At 43.7% G+C, this 18,151-nt stretch overlaps 1 protein-coding gene and 1 long non-coding RNA gene across 5 annotated transcripts in view; one reads left to right on the top strand and one right to left on the bottom strand.

Annotated features, from left to right (window-relative positions):
• Positions 1–4,896: 4,896 nt before the first annotated feature.
• On the top strand, positions 4,897–5,777 carry LOC131724739 (uncharacterized). Its single transcript, XR_009320310.1, has 3 exons — positions 4,897–4,949; positions 5,037–5,225; positions 5,313–5,777. It is a non-coding gene; the product is annotated as an uncharacterized LOC131724739 (long non-coding RNA).
• Positions 5,778–9,059: 3,282 nt separating this feature from the next.
• LOC117404327 (plexin A3) overlaps positions 9,060–18,151 on the bottom strand; it is a 91,530-nt gene continuing 82,438 nt past the window's right edge. For all 4 annotated transcript variants that reach the window (XM_059017479.1, XM_059017481.1, XM_059017480.1 and 1 more), the window contains 8 exons: positions 16,405–16,564; positions 13,742–13,845; positions 13,455–13,551; positions 12,661–12,851; positions 12,125–12,294; positions 11,302–11,514; positions 10,708–10,858; positions 9,060–9,665 (listed from right to left, as the gene is read on the bottom strand). In XM_059017479.1, the coding sequence (XP_058873462.1) occupies positions 9,570–9,665; positions 10,708–10,858; positions 11,302–11,514; positions 12,125–12,294; positions 12,661–12,851; positions 13,455–13,551; positions 13,742–13,845; positions 16,405–16,564 (1,182 nt within the window). In that variant the 3' untranslated portion in view covers positions 9,060–9,569. The remainder of the gene's footprint in view (positions 9,666–10,707; positions 10,859–11,301; positions 11,515–12,124; positions 12,295–12,660; positions 12,852–13,454; positions 13,552–13,741; positions 13,846–16,404; positions 16,565–18,151) is intronic.

The raw sequence follows: 18,151 nt of genomic DNA, 5'->3' as shown, positions 1-18,151 counted from the left end.
TCATTGATATCCTTTATATACCTGCCTGCATGAAAACCCCTGGGTGTGAGAATTTCAATTTCTGCTCAGTAATCAGTGATACAGAAACACTAGGCTCTCGTGTGTGAAAACGTCAGACCGCTTTGTGCTTCAATCAGGCATCTTAAACAACTTCTAAAAAGTCTCCTGCATTTTACCATTTGTGGCTCTGTGTTCCTTTTCTCTTACTGTTTGGAATTAATTGCATGTGTGGCTATTAAAGTCATCGATTAAATTAGACAATCACTTATTTCCCTATTTTTACCATTTTTCAAGATTTTCAGTTCCAGTGGTTCAATTTCATACTCGCAACAAATCACAACCACAGAAGCAACGGGGTGTTCTCATAACTGTAGTTGCTGAATACTGATCCAGCTGGGTTGAGATGAGAATGATGGATTGTGGATAGTGGGTTTTTAAAGATATTTTCTACATCCATTGACATGCACGCTTTTATTTGTTATATTATATAGGTCCCAAAGGTGCAGTTTTGAAAGAAACACATGTTTTTGAAGAAGAATGCAGAGGAGTCCAGTTAAAGCATGCTAAAGCACAGAGAGGTCTGGTAAAGCATAGGGGAGCATTGTAAAGCACAGAGAGGTACGGTAAAGCATAGGGAAGCATTGTAAAGCACAGAGAGGTCTGGTAAAGCATAGGGAAGCATTGTAAAGCACAGAGAGGTCTGGTAAAGCATAGGGAAGCATTGTAAAGCACAGAGAGGTGTGGTAAAGCATAGGGAAGCATTGTAAAGCACAGAGAGGTCTGGTAAAGCATAGGGAAGCATTGTAAAGCACAGAGAGGTCTGGTAAAGCATAGGCACACATTAAATTAAGCTTGTTAAAAAACATGGCACACTGTGGGAGACTGCACATTTACTGTGGCCAAATAGCCTTGCAGTGGGCTAGTAATTGTCTTGGAGTGGTGCCGAGAGGAGAGAGGGGGCTCATCGGGGGCAGGGGTGGGGGGAGGGGGGAGGGGGGGTGGGGTTTAATTGCCAGGCAGAGACTTCCTCATCAATAATAGATTCAGGAGAGAGTTCTAGCCCTGCTTATTCAGCAAAGGAAAAAAATAAAAATGAAATGACGTCTCAAGGCGACATATAAATCACTGGCATTGCAGTGGCATTTACAAGAAGATTGAAATTCGATGGGGAGCATTTAAGTTTGGTGTTTTTTTTTAACACGAAAGAAAGAGAGAAAGAAAGAAGGAAAGTGGTGATGTTAAACCAGTTTGCTGGAGATGACTTTGGCAGATACAGAGTGAATGTGATTAAAAAAAAAAAATAGCCACAATGTCCTTGTAAAATACTTGGAGTAACAGCTGGGTATCTCATTTCTGTTATAAAAGTGACACAGTCAGAGAAGCCCCCAGTACCTCCAGATCATCCATGTATCAGTCTGAGGGATAAGCTGATGAACTGCCAATCTCTGCTGATAGTGTATCTAAACAATCATGTTCAATGTAGATTGTAATGTGGGTATCTGGAACTAATAAATGGGTGTTAAGAATTGAAACATGGTCTGGCATCATGCTTATAGCGTGTTCTCTTACACTGGTAAGTAACACCTTGGGACTTTACAGTGAATAGTGTTGAAGAGACGCTGAGATGAATTTTTCAAGCAGTTCGCCAGTGTTGCAGGGGTTTCCAGGAGTCTTTCATGTCACTTGTTTGATTTTGCCACTGCGGTGGGCGATCAACGTCGCTGCATTCTTGTAAGTACAGGGGCAAATGTTTTGCCTCGCCCTATAGAACGAACTCACTCAGCTTCATAGAGTCCAGTGAAAGCTGCTGAATAATGTTCCCTTGTTAACATATTGAATCACACACCCTCTATATAGAATGAACTCCCTCAGCTTCATAGAGTCCAATGAAAGCTGCTGAATAATGTTCCCTTGTTAACATATTGAATTGCACACAGCTTTGGAGTTTTCCAGATACTTAACTGACAAAAATGGAAAAATACTGTGTCATGGCTTCCGGTAGACTTTTTTTTTTTGCGATATCATTTTGTAGTTTCTTTGATTACATGATGTTAAATAAAAGTGATGATGTTCATATAGTTTCTTTTTTTACTATGTCTAAAGTTCTAGGTGAAGCGAAACTTTTGGCTGTAGCTATATTTTACAACCTGCTGTAGTTGAGTCTAACTGTAAGTCGCCCTGGATAAGGGCGTCTGCTAAGAAATAAATAATAATAATAATCTTTTAATCAAAAAGTATTGTGTACATATACATATGTAATTTTTTTCAGTAAGCTTTAGTTTTGGATAGAAAAAAACTCTTGTTTGGTAAGGGATATTTACATAACATATTTGCATATTCTTAGAATGCTCAGTCTGACATTTAATAATGCAATTAATAATACAAATAATGGTAACTATGACAACACTACCTTCAAAAACACGACGGCTTCAAAAATGTTTAATCACATACTCTTAAAAAGACCGGAAAGATACCACGTCCTAAAAGTATTTCTCTTATCGAGAAATATAATTACAGCGAGGGGCACGCTATGGGGTGTAGTATATTTTGGAGTTTGTGATTAAAGTGATGCTTCTGTCGACCGTGCGATAGACAGACTGCCTTTTACCAGTACAGACACTGAGATTGGTGTTAAACCGTTGTATAATAAATAGGATGTATCTATATAAAAAAAATAACTGGTGGGAATTGAACCCGGATCGCTAGCATTGAAGTTCGAGGTTCTGTCCGCTGTGCAATATAATCCTGCTCGCGTTTTTTCCCCAGCAGTGTAGAATGGGTAGATGGATTTTTCTTGGATAACGATTCAAGTGCGCATCACTAGAATTAAAAACGACGTGTATAATTAGAAGGTAGTCTGTGCGTTGTAAACGCGTTTTTTTAAGAAATATATATTTGTATTTAAAGTTTTAGTGAAGTAAAAAAAAAAAAAAAATGAAAAAAAGTTCACACACGCAAGGATTTGAACCCGGGAGTTTTTATATTAACTAATAGCGAGCTACGTGTTGAGCTGTTGTGGTTTGATGGATTACTCTTTACCGTTCTGGGAACCTAACTAATCATTTTATAACAGAATCATTTAAACACAAACACTGGTTTTTGACTTGCATTATTATTATTTTTTAATTTCATTTCTTGCGATTTTAAGTGGCTAGCAGTTAGACATTATGTGATGTAGCAGCCCTGTTTGTGCCATTGAAATATTTAAAAATCGCGCTGGAGCATCGCCGGCACGGTGGCGTGAGGCTTTGGGCGATTGATCACAGGTGTAAACTATACTCTGCGCGGTTTCGAGACAGGTTTCGAATCCAGGTAGGGTCTGGTGACGTGAAACCCAAAGTCTCTCGCCAACATGCTTCGGGAAGGTTGACAAGAGCCATTGCTCGCGTCGGCCCGAACGGGGTGTGGTGAGTTTTACACGGTGGCCCGTTCTCTACCGCGTCGGCATTTTTGGGGTAATCGTCGTTTTTCGGGCGGTTACCTCAAAAGGGGCAAAAAAGGATGATAGAGTTAATTGGCAGCAATTAAAATACTAATAAACAATTAAATAAAATGGGCCATTTTGCAAACTTTCAGAACACCAGCAGGGGCTCTGTGGGGAAAGTGCAATGCTGATAAAGTCCAGGAGGCGTCGTGAAAGAGTTGAGGAGTCTGGTGGAGTCAGGTGAGTGCGCAGGTACTCCAGCCCCGCCCCCTCGGTCAGGCGCGTTCGAAGCCCCGTGGATAAACACGCCCAGGTGAGTGCGCAGGTACTCCAGCCCCGCCCCCTCGGTCAGGCGCGTTCGAAGCCCCGTGGATAAACACGCCCAGGTGAGTGCGCAGGTACTCCAGCCCCGCCCCCTCGGTCAGGTGCGTTCGAAGCCCCGTGGATAAACACGCCCAGGTGAGTGCGCAGGTACTCCAGCCCCGCCCCCTCGGTCAGGTGCGTTCGAAGCCCCGTGGATAAACACGCCCAGGTGAGTGCGCAGGTACTCCAGCCCCGCCCCCTCGGTCAGGTGCGTTCGAAGCCCCGTGGATAAACACGCCCAGGTGAGTGCGCAGGTACTCCAGCCCCGCCCCCTCGGTCAGGTGCGTTCGAAGCCCCGTGGATAAACACGCCCAGGTGAGTGCGCAGGTACTCCAGCCCCGCCCCCTCGGTCAGGCGCGTTCGAAGCCCCGTGGATAAACACGCCCAGGTGAGTGCGCAGGTACTCCAGCCCCGCCCCCTCGGTCAGGTGCGTTCGAAGCCCCGTGGATAAACACGCCCAGGTGAGTGCGCAGGTACTCCAGCCCCGCCCCCTCGGTCAGGTGCGTTCGAAGCCCCGTGGATAAACACGCCCAGTTCTGACTCTCTCGAGTTCATTCGAGCCGGAGGGGCTGTGGAGTGTGCCACGGGTGAACGGAGCTCCGGGGGAAGTTGCAGGCTGAGAAGAGAAATGCGCCGCAAAATGCTTGAACGCTGTCGGAAGGAAAGCGTGTTTGGGGATTTCGGGAAGCGAGGTTAGTTTTGCGGTGTTTGAATGTGTTATGAAAATGAGGTTTGATTTTGGAACAGCGGAAACTCGGTCAGCGGGTAGGGTCGCTTAACAACACTTTGTTTCTCTTCGAGTTCAAGACAAGAAACTTGGCGTTTGCCCGCACATGGACAAACTGCACTGCACGAAATGTTGAACTGGGCACCGAAAATGGTAAGTGGTGTTCTTTCTCCATTTTGTTGTTGAATTCAACGAATCTATGTTAACTTTTTTTTTTAATACCCAGAAGGACCGAGACTCGTTTTGAAGTTGAAAGGGCGCGTTTGATTCAACTTCTCTGAGCGTAATAATGGCACTTTTTTTTTTTTATTTGGAAGTGATTTGAATGAGGCATTTTTTTTGTCTGTTCTATATTTAACTTTTGTGTTTCTTTATTTTTACAGGCTGGTTTGAAGTTTAAACGGCGCGTTTCATCAAACTAGTGCAACTGTGACAGTAAGTTTGCTTGTTTTTTTTCTTAGTTTGTAATTTGAATCAGTCATTTTTGTCTCGGTTGTATATTCTAACTTTTTTTCATGGTAGTCGCGGCTCGTTTTTTGAAGTGCAGACTGCGTTTGATGGCGGGCATGTCTCCCACTAAAATGGTAAGCTGTCGTGTTATTTTTTTGTTTGTTTTGGAAGCGAATTGCGTTGAATAGATGTGTCTGCGGGTTCATTGACATATTGTCTGTTTTTAGACACGAACGGGAGCTTTGGTTTGTGCATGTGCAGGTAAGAGGCAGACCTGTGAAAATGTTCGTGAATTGCAAGGATCAGTTTGTTGCATGTGTTCCACCTTGTTAATTTTTTTTCCCACAGCGGTGGTTTGAAGTGGATAAATTATCGTTTCATTTACGCTTCTCCAAAGGAAATGGTAAGCATTCTCATTAAAGCAACGAGCATTATCTATCCCAAATAGCATCCCGAACGAGGTGAAAAAACAGGCAGTAACTGGGCCAGTTTAGGTTGACAGCGTCGTTATTATACAAAATGTGCAGGTCTTTCTGAAGCAGGGTACTGGTTTGTAACAAACTCGAAAAATGCCTTTCCTGCAAGTGTTGTTTTATAGAGTACTAGTGGCTTTTTTTTGTTTAACAGAGTTGGTCAGCTGCCAGATATTCCAGTTAAGTGAAACGTGCGTGATACGATTCAGCCGAACTCTTAGCGCGTCCATCCGAATACACCTCGTCAGATTGGATCATACTTCCCCCCTCGAGTTCAGATTGATGCATTTCACCCGCTTTGCACGAACACTATTGTTTTGTATTTGATACAACGCGTCGATCTTCCCCATCGCAGATGACGCCCGTTTGTAAGTGATCGAACCAACGCGAATTTTACTGTTCCCCCCCCCCCCCCCCATAAGTTATGGTTTTGTAGCTTTTTTTTTATCTTCCTTGAAGAACCTGGGCTCGTTTTGTAGTGCTAAGTGACTGTGTGGAGTGGAGTGTTTTTTTTTTTTTATTTATATAAAGTGAATTATTACGAATAACTTCTGCTGCGTCTGTACAGAAAGACGCGGTTAGGTTAGATAGTTACCACAGACTGATGCACCGGTTGTTTTTGTACGCGAGTTGCACAGAATTCCGTTTTGTTTGGTGCAATATTTTTCTAAAGTTATTTGTACGGGGGAAGGGGTGCACTTTTTTTTTTGACGTGCGTGTCATGGCGTTTGGACGGCACTGCGCATGCGCAGATTCCTTCTGCAGACGAGGACTGTCGTCAAACAAGACTTGTTGAGTATATGAAAATACTTACTGACTTACCAAAATTTCGTTTTGCCACATCTGTTTGATTTTTTTTTTTAGACGGCTCAGTTTGGCGTTTAACCGGTGTGTGTGTATTTAATTGTACCGACTTTATTTTTGCAAAAGACCCGAACTCGTTTTGCAGTTGAACATGTCCACTTCACAATAATTGTGTGTTGTTGAATGTAGTATTTTTTTTTTTTTTTTTTCGCGTCAGTCAACTATCATCTGTAAACAGCCATTTAGTGGTTACACTAGGCCACTGCTCTATTCTGAACATTTTTCTTATAAATGAAAACTCATGAGGTTCTTCATTTATGTTACCCAGTATCTAACCACATTTCAGACTTTCTTTGTAATTCAGATGTTGCTTGAGTACTCATGTTGCCTTTTGATTGATATACCCACAGCTTATTTTTACACATTGTTGCCATGGCAACAAAGTCCAAAACGAACTTTGAACAAAGAATGGAATTCACTCTAAGAAAAGTCGAGAGAGTGTAGAACATGACATGTCAACCATTAGAAATCAGTGTGCTGTTTAAATCCTGCTAATAAACATCATTTTGCAAAATCATCCCCCCCCCCCCCCCATAAACTCTCTTGCTAGAAGGGTAAGCTTTCATACACATTGCTGTATCACTCATACAAAAGGTACCTTCCTTCGATTGCTCCAGTAAAAATCCAACTGTATACATTGGTTTGTGTGTTTTCTTGTAGGGCATCTGCTGCAAGTGTGTAAGCAAAAAAAAAAAACCCCATTGATTTACCTCGTAAACACCAGGAACCAGCTCCACTTTGTATTGTTTTGAAAACTCATTTCCCACTGGACGCCATTTATCTCCTGAAACAAAGGCCGCCACTTCACAAACTGACCAGGCTTGAACGTATTGCCAACTTCCTCATCATCCCAATGGGACAAGGCAGCCAGTGCACCCTTCAAAAATGATCTTCCGTGGCTTCCTGTCCTCTCAGCTTAAACCACTCACAACTGTGTTTCACTTCAACATTAAATACAATTAGACCGACAATCTTTTTGAAAACTCTATTTTATTATGGCCATTTATTAGTCATTACATTAGTGCTGTAATCTGCTCAGAACATTCAGGACAAAATACCATGTTTTCTCTCCCCCCCCCCAACTTCAAAAACCATTCAGACCAAATAAAAAAAAAATGCAAATATATACAGAACAGTCCAGTGTGTGGCGCGCACACTGCCATGAATTATTTCCCACAACTCAAAACAATAAATTACAAAGGATAAAAAATGGAGCCAGGTGTGTAGGAAGAACAAACAAATACATTACAGCTTTTGCTCAGAAAATCAAATCTATAAATTCCATGTTTTATTTTTTCAGAAATTTGCAAACAAAAAAAAAATTCTGTAACATTTTAAAAACGCCCGTGAAACAGATTGGAAACCACAGCGATGTCTTCAACCATAAACCTGCTGTCTAAATGCAGTTCAGATAGAACCCAGAATTGATTCTTAAATAGTGCACTTTTTCAAACAAAGACAAAATTCAACTAGTCGCGGCACACAGACAAACACCTTCCATCAAAACAACGTATGGCTGTGATCCACACGGGCCGCTCTACATCCTTATTTACAAGTTTAAAACCGGGGCTTGACATTTCAGCTATGCATTCATTCCAAGGCACCAAAACAACTCCTATTGCAACATTACAAGCTATCGCCTATGGCACAGAACTGAACACCACAGAGGGAAATGAGTCATGGGGGGGGGCGTACCATTTACTCTTTCAAAAAAAAAAACATAATCGCTGCAATTCAGTGACAGGCCGGATGGTATTTTGCAGCCTGCTCACTGTGTAAACTGTGACAAACACGACCACAAAGTTCACAGTCTAACGCAGAAAGATTCCTTATCGACAGACACATACAAGCGCGCTGGATTCTTGAAAGACAGCAGCCATTCCCCCCCAAAACGTTACCAGAATCCTTTCCCGATTGCCCTGCTCTCCTCATAATTGTGTTTTCCATTTTGTAACATTTCTTTCTGCTGTTCAGAAAAACAATTTACTTTCATCCCCCAACACCAGCTGACAAGCACCTCCAATATTACCCCCCCCCCAAAAAAAACTTACTGTCCACAATGATTAAGATACAAGAATGCTGTCCTTATATTGGACGATCGCAATTCCACCGCTAGCGAGGGCGATGCTTTCTATTCACTCACATTCACCACCATTAGCAGACTTCTTCTGCAAAACACAACTCCGCCAGCAGGAACAAGCAACAAAGAAAAAAGGCTACTTCCTCAAATCCATTTTGTAACCAAAGAAAAATCTTCTATAAATGAATGGAGCTCGTTGGGTTTTGATGGACGGCAAAGAAAACACATACTTCAAAACAGGCAACGTTTAGGGGCTACTGGTTGCCCATATAACTAGCCACACAAAAACAGGGGACCCCCATATAATTCATGTATTCAGGGGTCACCTGTGGGCCCGTATTCAAGTTTTTAAAAAGGCGCTTTTCGCAGGTCACTACAGTGGAACCAGAAACCCACCTAAAAGCTTGATGTTTTAAACCTCTGGTTTTAAATTGCCGAACCTGCTGGCTGCACGCTTCAATATTTTCCCCATTAAACTGACATACATTTTGTTACATTAACTGTCTCAATAATATGTTTGATTTACTTCTGATTATGTTTTTTTTGCAAACCACATACATTTTGATTCTTCTTTTTCAATGGTTGTGTTAGTCGGAGACGGCCACAATATTGTTTCAATTTATGTTTTCTGCTGGCCGGGTATTTGACATTGAATCTTGGTTGAGATTTTGATTATTATTATTTTTTTTACAAATATTTGTTAAATTCAATATATAAAACTAGGTATAGTGCAACTTTATAGAGAATTTCTGGTACCACTACAAACCCTATTGATCATCCATCGATTATATATATTCACCACAAAAATGACAATTTAATTTCAACTGAATGACTGCTTTGCTTTTTTATATATATAATTTAATTCCCTTGCACTTCTCCCCACACCCAAAACAAATAGCCTGGAGACGGCATCAAATGTGGACACATTTCTCCTCTTAAAAACAACCGCTGTCCATCAATGCTTGTGTCCGTTGACGTCCAACCTCCCCAAAAGTCTGCTTCATTCCCAAAGAGGTCCGTCTGTATGAAACAGTCCTTTGTTTTCAGAGCCCAGGTGAGAAACCCAAGTTGGGCCCACATGATCTTCTCTACAGCCCAGACCTCTCTCCTCTCGGTCTCCAGTCTCCTCTCAAGTCGTGTTGTATGGCACTTTGCTGTAGGTCAGTCTCGCAGTGACCGCTCCTAACCTCAGCTGCTGCCGGACATCAGGTTAATGGCTTGCTCCAGCTTCTGTCTCAGTTTGTGTTTCCGACAGTAAACGTCGCGGTCCAGCGAGGTCAGGATCTGCACGGATAGGAGAGAGCAGAGTCATTGACTGCAGGGTTGGAAATAAGACTCCTGTTGCACAGCAGTGTAATCCATTCCAGGTTTTACTACCAGCTTGATCAGCCCCCAGTGTGTCTAGCTAACAAGCTCAGGTGTGTCTTTAATAATCAGACACACCTGAGCTTGTTAGCTAGAGACACTGGGGCTGGTAGTAAAACCTGGAATGGATTACACTGCTGTGCAATAGGAGTCTTCTTTTTATCCAATCAGTTATTCAAAAAGCTTCAATAAGCAGGTGACTCCAAATGTTTGTGGTAATCATTCGGAGTACAGGTTTGCTACATTTTGCTGGTTTCTCTGCCGCATATACCTAGGGCTTCTGTTTTTTCGGGTTTATTAATTGCATTTTTCGATGTTTATTTTTAGCTATTTTCAAGTTTTATGTAAATCGTTTTTGATATACTGTATGAAAGTAATGTTTTCGGTTACTTTCCAAAATGCTTTTTTTTCTCTGTCTAAATATGTATAGTAGTAACTCGACAGTACTTGCACACTTAAGTTGTCCCTTCTTTCCTTTGCTGTCTTCCACAGTGAAATCCCTCTGGTCACGGGCACATTCTTCAGGGGGTTTTGTGTGGAGACATTTTGTGTACATTTCGCCACAGTTCTGTTTTAAATCCTCCGTGTTTTAGCTGTAATACAGCTTGAAATCCCGCTCCATCCTCCATCCTGATTGTAATCTCGTTTTAAATCTTGCAAGAGGAGTCTCCGATTGAAATGTAGGAATGTGCTGTCACTCAGTAGTTGGGGCGGGTTTAAAGTATTCAGAACGAATCAATGATAGATACAAGTCAGGAAGGCGGGACATTGCCCAGCAGCCCTGGGAAATGTATTTATTATTTTTTTTTTAAATGTGAAAAGGGTAAATTCAACGTGAATAGATTAACCGTTTTCCCGGTGTTCATTGGCTATCCACCCATTTAATTTTTTTTCTAATTGGGGGGGTGTTTAAACCGAAAATCAGAAGCCCTGCGTATATGATATGGATCTTGACCCCTACCTCCTCTTTGTATTTGTTGACATAGAAGTAGAGCTCACTGAGCGCGCTCAGAGTGTTGAACTCGTTGGCATGGAGACGGGATTGCTCGACCAGGTAAGCGTCCATATCCTGGTCACTGATTGCTGGCATTTTAGCGATATCTCTGTAGTATCTGAGAGAGGGGGAAGGGTTTCAGATTATATAATCTCAGCATCTTCCATTAGCTACACCACTGTGTAGTTTTCAAAAACATAAACATGATTTTTCATTTTTTAACACTATTATTTCTTCTTTCTTAGCAGACGCCCTTATCCAGGGCGACTTACAATTGTTACAAGATATCACGTTATTTTTACTGGAGCAATCTAGGTAAAGTACCTTGCTCAAGGGTACAGCAGCAGTGTCCCCCACCTGGGATAGAACCCACAACCCTCTGGTCAAGAGTCCAGAGCCCTGACCACTACTCCACACTGCTGCCCCAACATGATGTGATACTAGGTTTCGCCTCACTTCATCTGTGTCTCCAATACATTATTTAAATAAGTCAGTCTAAAGTGACCTTTCTGAGCATCCCGTTGGACCCTGATTCTCCTTGGATCTAAGTTGCAGGCTCACCTCTCCACCCAGTTCTTGTAGTTGGGGATGTCTTTGGCATAGAGCAGCTTGTTGGAAGGGGAGTCCTTGCCCAGGCGGTGCTCAGAGGTGGAGCAGGAATCCATGAAGGTCTGAGCCACGACAGACAGGCAGGCGTCTGTGATGCTGCTCTTGTGAATGTCAAACACAAACTGCGGGTTCTTAATGACATTCACCCAGAACCGCAAAGGCAGGCTGGAGAGACGAAACACAGTCCGGAGAAAGGGAGGAAAATACCGTAAAACATTAGTGTGCTGGCAAGAAATATTCACTGGTTTTGCTTTTATTAAAAATCTGCTGTGCCTACAGCTCTGGCCAAATGTTTTGCATCACCCTATAGAATGAACTAATTCGTTAACATATTGGGTGCGTTCACGAGAGGCAGGCTTTGCTGATCCTGCGCAGAATGACGAAAGTCTGCGTGGCGTGAACGCACCCATTGAATTACATACCGCTTTGTAGTTTTCCGTATGCTTCAAGGAAAACTGACAATGTGACATTTCAAAACTTAACATGAAATACTGTACTACTAGTATGGCTTCCAGTATACTTTTGTAGTTTCTTTAATTATACCTCAATCCAAAAATTCTAGGCGATGCAAAACTTTTAGCCAGAGCTGTAGAAGGCTTTCAAATCGATTGACTGAATCTACATGCATGTGGAAGCATACAATAAAAAAAACAGGATCTTTATGCACCGGGAAGGGGCAAAACCAGGACGATCCTGGGGAAACAGGGACAGAGGGCAAACCAAGTTGAGCCGCGTAGGAGATCGAGATCCTGCGGGGGCGCTGAGCCGCACTCACCAGTTGCTTTTCCAGGTGTGTCGCACGTCGGGGTCACTAATCTGTCTCCGGTCTGCCTGCTCGTCCAGGAAATCAAACATGTACTTGATGGCGAGCGGGAGGGCGCTTCCTCTGTGTGCTGTGCTGAACACCGTCTCAAACAGGTCGTCCACAAACTTCTGCAGCGTGCCCTGAGAGGAGAGAGAGATGTTAAAAATGTTCCTTTATCATATTCTTGATTGGACAGCGCTTTGTGATAACTCTGTTGTGAAAGGCGCTATATAAAAAAAAAAAATATTCTATTGTAGGAGGAGGGAGAGCTGCATAAGAGGAGCTTGGCTCAAATCAGGAGAATTTTTAATTTAAAGTCTTGTCAAGATACAACTAAAGATGTACTGGGGGAGAGATTCTCAAGCTAGAGCTAAATACACCCTCAATATACAGTTTAAAGCTGTTCTTAAGACATCGAGAGGTACTGGTTGAGCTCAAGATACAGCTGAACATGTTGGCAAGCTGCTGCTGCTGCACGGGTTCGATGCCCTGGTCCTGGGGGGTACCTTGGTGGCGAGCAGGCGGGTGAGGTAGATCTCGGACACCATCTTGCTGCCCCGGTCCCCCTCCCGGTGGTCCGAGTGCTCGTGGTTCTTGACGAGGTGCCACAGCTTGGTACCACTCTCCTGGTCCGGGGTGATCATGGGGGCTCGCGAACGCAGGCTGTCCGGACTGCTGGAGGTGCGCAGGAGACTCTCTGAAACACACGGGGGCGCCGTCACACAGCAGATACTGACAGCACTTGAGACTCTACAGCTCTGGCTCAAAGTTTAAAACTAAAGAAAAAAAAAAACTATACAAACATAATTTAGATCTTCTATTTAACATCGTGCAACCAAAGAAAACTACAAAACAATCTTGCAAAAGTCTACAGGAAGCCGTAACAGCAGTACAGTAGTATTTCAGGTTCGATTTCAAAATGTCTTTCAATTTGTGTCAGTTTTCCCTGTTAACTGCAAAGCGGTGTGCAATTCAATATGTTAACGTAACATCATGCATCAGGTTTCATTCCACTTTACGAAGCAAAATTAATTTATTCTATAGGGTGATGCAAAACTTTTGGCCATAGCTGTACAGACACACAGCACTGAGAGTCACTCTAACAGCAGGCTCACAAACGTAACATTTTGCATTGCACTGACAAACAATAGAACAGGTTTCAAACACAAGCAAAAGGCTTCATGTATTTAGTGAGCTCTTGCATTGAATGGATATCATAAAGCATTCCACACAGTATTCTATGTATACTGGCTTGAATAAGGGGAGCCGGTGTCTACACTGTGCCAGGTTATTGACTTACCGTATCGACTAAGAGATCTGGTGAAGGTGAAGGAGTTGGCAATGTTATAGGCAGATACCTGCTTCTGAACCAGCGCCACCAATGAACCATCCGACACCTGCCGACACAGAACAGCACAGCTTAGACTTCCAGCGACAACACTTGAGAATCCAGCCTTATATTTGAAATGCGTATAAAAGTGAGGTGCAAGTCACTGAGTTGCAATTTTGTAATGAGTTCATTTAGCCTGTATTGACCCCGGGCCGGCTGGCTTTGTGAGTTTGTCTTGCTCTGTTCTGTGCAGGTACCTGGTAGTGCGCCAGCGAGTTCAGTCTCTTCCAGTCGCTCTCAATCTTTGTCGTGACGTCTTCGTCCTGGAGAATGACTCGGGTCAGCCTGCCCTGCCGCCACTCTGAGGAGCAGAATTCAGAGTCACAGACGAGAATCAGTTACCCAAACGGGACAGGGAGCAGAGATGGGAATAAGACTCCCATTTCATAGCACTCTGACCCATTCCTGGTTTTACCATGACTTTAATAAGGACACATCTGAGCTTGTTACCTATACACTGAATCTAGCACATATTAAAAGCTGGCATGGGTGAAAAACTGCTATGCAATAGGAGTCTTATTTCCATCCCTGTACTACATTATTACTGAAATACAATACCAGGGATGGCAATAAGACTCCCATTGCATAGCAGGTTGATCCGTTCCTGGTGTTACTACTTAAGACACACCTGAGCTTGTTACCTATACACACTGTGGCTAACATAGCACATATTAAAACCTGGAATGGGAAATAAGACTCCTGTTGCATAGCAGTTCGATCCACTCCAGGTTTTACAACCAGCTTGATTAGTCACAGTGTATAGGTAACAAGCTCAGGGGTGTCTTATTTAACTCTTAGTAAAACGAGGAATGGATCAAACTGCTCTCCAAAGGCTTATTTTAAATCACATCTACTACCCCTGATCAGTCACTGGGTCAACATTTAAATTCTAAAATGTTAAAGCTGAATCTGATCAAATTACTTAAAATGTGGTGTAATTCCATCAGTGCGATGGAGAAATCGATTTAACTTGGGTTGTATTTTTATGATCTGTCCCAATGACCTTTTAAATCTTGATTCTTAGCATTCCAAGAGATTTTGCTGCATGGTAGAGGGCTAGTAATCTCAAACTGAATTATGCAGGAAACGTAACCTATGAGAATATTTATGATAATATAAAATTAATTCAGCATATGATATGCACTTTTTTTTTAATGTAATTAAACGTGCACTTTGGTTGGTACCATGCTCTTCCCATGGTTATATTATGCATTTACCACAGCTTTCCCTCGTTTGTCATGTTTATTAATGTACCATGCCTTGCTGGTCTTCACAATGTTTACCTGTGCTTTCACTGTGCTTTTACTAAGGGAAACTTGAATAAGGACTGTATACTGACTGCCACTATCACTTTGTGTCTTGTGCATTGATATCTGCAGTGCCCCTGCTCTTTCGTGTGTGTGTGTGCGCGTGTGCGTGTGCCCCTGCTCTCTCATGTGTGTGCGTGTGCCCCTGCACTCTCGTGTGGAGGCTGTGTGTGTGTGTTCCTCTCTTACCCAGGTCCATGTCCTCTGCCTGGGGTCTCTGTGAGGAGGCTCTGTGTGTGTGTGTGTGTGTGTGTTCCTCTCTTACCCAGGTCCATGTCCTCTGCCTGGGATCTCTGTGAGGAGGCTCTGTGTGTGTGTCTGTGTTCCTCTCTTACCCAGGTCCATGTCCTCTGCCTGGGGTCTCTGTGAGGAGGCTCTGTGTGTGTGTCTGTGTTCCTCTCTTACCCAGGTCCATGTCCTCTGCCTGGGGTCTCTGTGAGGAGGCTCTGTGTGTGTGTGTGTGTGTGTTTGTGTTCCTCTCTTACCCAGGTCCATGTCCTCTGCCTGGGGTCTCTGTGAGGAGGCTCTGTGTGTGTGTGTCTGTGTTCCTCTCTTACCCAGGTCCATGTCCTCTGCCTGGGATCTCTGTGAGGAGGCTCTCTGTGTGTGTTTGTGTTCCTCTCTTACCCAGGTCCATGTCCTCTGCCTGGGGTCTCTGTGAGGAGGCTCTGTGTGTGTGTGTGTGTGTGTGTGTGTCTGTGTTCCTCTCTTACCCAGGTCCATGTCCTCTGCCTGGGGTCTCTGTGAGGAGGCTCTGTGTGTGTGTGTTTGTGTTCCTCTCTTACCCAGGTCCATGTCCTCTGCCTGGGGTCTCTGTGAGGAGGCTCTGTGTGTGTGTGTGTGTGTGTGTGTTTGTGTTCCTCTCTTACCCAGGTCCATGTCCTCTGCCTGGGGTCTCTGTGAGGAGGCTCTGTGTGTGTGTGTGTGTGTGTTTGTGTTCCTCTCTTACCCAGGTCCATGTCCTCTGCCTGGGGTCTCTGTGAGGAGGCTCTGTGTGTGTGTTTGTGTTCCTCTCTTACCCAGGTCCATGTCCTCTGCCTGGGGTCTCTGTGAGGAGGCTCTGTGTGTGTGTGTGTGTGTGTGTGTGTGTGTGTGTGTGTTCCTCTCTTACCCAGGTCCATGTCCTCTGCCTGGGGTCTCTGTGAGGAGGCTCTGTGTGTGTTCCTCTCTTACCCAGGTCCATGTCCTCTGCCTGGGGTCTCTGTGAGGAGGCTCTGTGTGTGTGTGTGTGTTCCTCTCTTACCCAGGTCCATGTCCTCTGCCTGGGGTCTCTGTGAGGAGGCTCTGTGTGTGTGTGTGTGTGTGTGTGTGTGTGTTCCTCTCTTACCCAGGTCCATGTCCTCTGCCTGGGGTCTCTGTGAGGAGGCTCTGTGTGTGTGTGTGTGTGTTCCTCTCTTACCCAGGTCCATGTCCTCTGCCTGGGGTCTCTGTGAGGAGGCTCTGTGTGTGTGTGTGTCTGTGTTCCTCTCTTACCCAGGTCCATGTCCTCTGCCTGGGGTCTCTGTGAGGAGGCTCTGTGTGTGTGTGTGTGTGTGTGTGTGTTCCTCTCTTACCCAGGTCCATGTCCTCTGCCTGGGGTCTCTGTGAGAAGGGGATGCTCTTGTGCACAGCGTCCAGCAGCTTGTTCTTCACCTGGGTCACGGTGTCGCAGTTCAGCACCTTGACCGGGATCTCAGAGCCTGGCTCCCCCCCAGGAGGCACGCAGTTCAGAGTCTGGGACAGGAGGAGGAGGGGAGAGGGGGTGGAAGGTGTACACAGCGGTCACTGTCAAGTTTAGGAATTCAGGGAAACCTGGAATCAACAAACTGTAAAATGTTACATTGTAAGGACGAGGCCAGCTCATTCTACAGTGCACATTATTGTAGCTGTTTTAATTAAAATAAATCAGTAATTGGTGCCTGCCTGGCCTATTGACAGTATTCTGGGAGCTCGTTCTTGTCAATCTGTTTCCCTACACTTTCACGGTCAGAACGGTACTAGTTGACCAGAGCCCAGATTCTGCGCTGGACACTAGACTCGCCTGTGCACATATACACCAAAAATATAACACAAACCAATGCTGATCAGATTAGTAGTAGTTAGTGTTATCATTTTTGTTATTAAATACAAACAAACACAAAACTAACTGAAAAGCAACACAAACTTAAACAGACTTGTCTGATATTGTTTTGAGTCCTTGATTGCATTTTCCTTCTGTTTGTAACTCCAAGCCGGTAAGCAAGTTTGGAATTCTTCTCGTCTTTAAATTCTAAGCGGTATGTTGACTGGTAAACACACCCTGCGTTCTTTTATGCAAAAAAACTCCAGTTTTGACTTTGTTTAAAGGGACAGGCGGCATTTTTACTTCAGTTTAAATCTGTATTTTGATTTTGGAAAGTATAATTGTCTTTCTTATTCATTTGTTTTCCTCCTCTTCTTGCACGGTGCAATCTTCCTTTAAAAGGAGTTCAAACTGTCGCACACGGAATTAAAAAGTGCCAAAGGGACGACTTGCCAGTCTTTTTATAGTACAGATGTCAGCTGCACTTTACGTGTCACTGAGGAAACGGATAGCTTTCAGTTAGCAATTTTGATGTTGGAGTAAGTCAGTCTCCATGCCTCCAGCCTGCCCTGGACTGGAGGGAGCACCCTTTTCTGGTAGGACTTTTGCAATATCATTTTGTTGTACGGTAAATAACATCATCAAAATTATGTTCATATGTGTGTCAGCACAACTGCAAGACGACCGAGTGAGGTGTGGGAACACTGCTGGCACAAAGATAAACTTGGTGGTTTAGCTTCACACACGTTTAGGTAAGATATACAAGACAGGCATTTGAGAGTGTGTTTGAGAAGATCGTCCATTGACAAACACACACACACACACACATCAGTGCCCTCCCTCCCCAGAGATAAGGTCATTGCTTAATTTCTGTTAATAATCTAATGATTATGGGGCGAGACTTGATGGGCCGAATGGATTTTTCTCATTCTCAAACTTTTCTTATGTTATGATTAAGCTGTTAAAATGTGACTTTTTGATTATCGGAATAAAGGAAACTTTTTAAATTCTGCTTCAATCCTTCGCACAGAAATTCACACACATTCATTTAGTTTCCTTTCAGCAGGGTGTGTGTGTGTGTTTGTGTGTGCAATCGATCCCGGTCCTGGAGGGTCATTACTCCACTCCAGGTTTTGCTGGTAAAATGAGATCATGAACTGCTTCAGGGTCTGGATGTAGGCTTGATTCAATGAAACCATTCAGAACACGGTTGGAACAAAGACGAGGAGTGGATGAGCCAGCTTTGAACACCCCTGCAT

Source organism: Acipenser ruthenus, chromosome 56 (assembly GCF_902713425.1).
Source record: "Acipenser ruthenus chromosome 56, fAciRut3.2 maternal haplotype, whole genome shotgun sequence".
NCBI classification, from domain to species: Eukaryota; Metazoa; Chordata; class Actinopteri; order Acipenseriformes; family Acipenseridae; genus Acipenser; species Acipenser ruthenus.
Note: the sequence above shows the minus strand (reverse complement) of the source record. Positions and strands in the feature narration are given on the sequence as shown.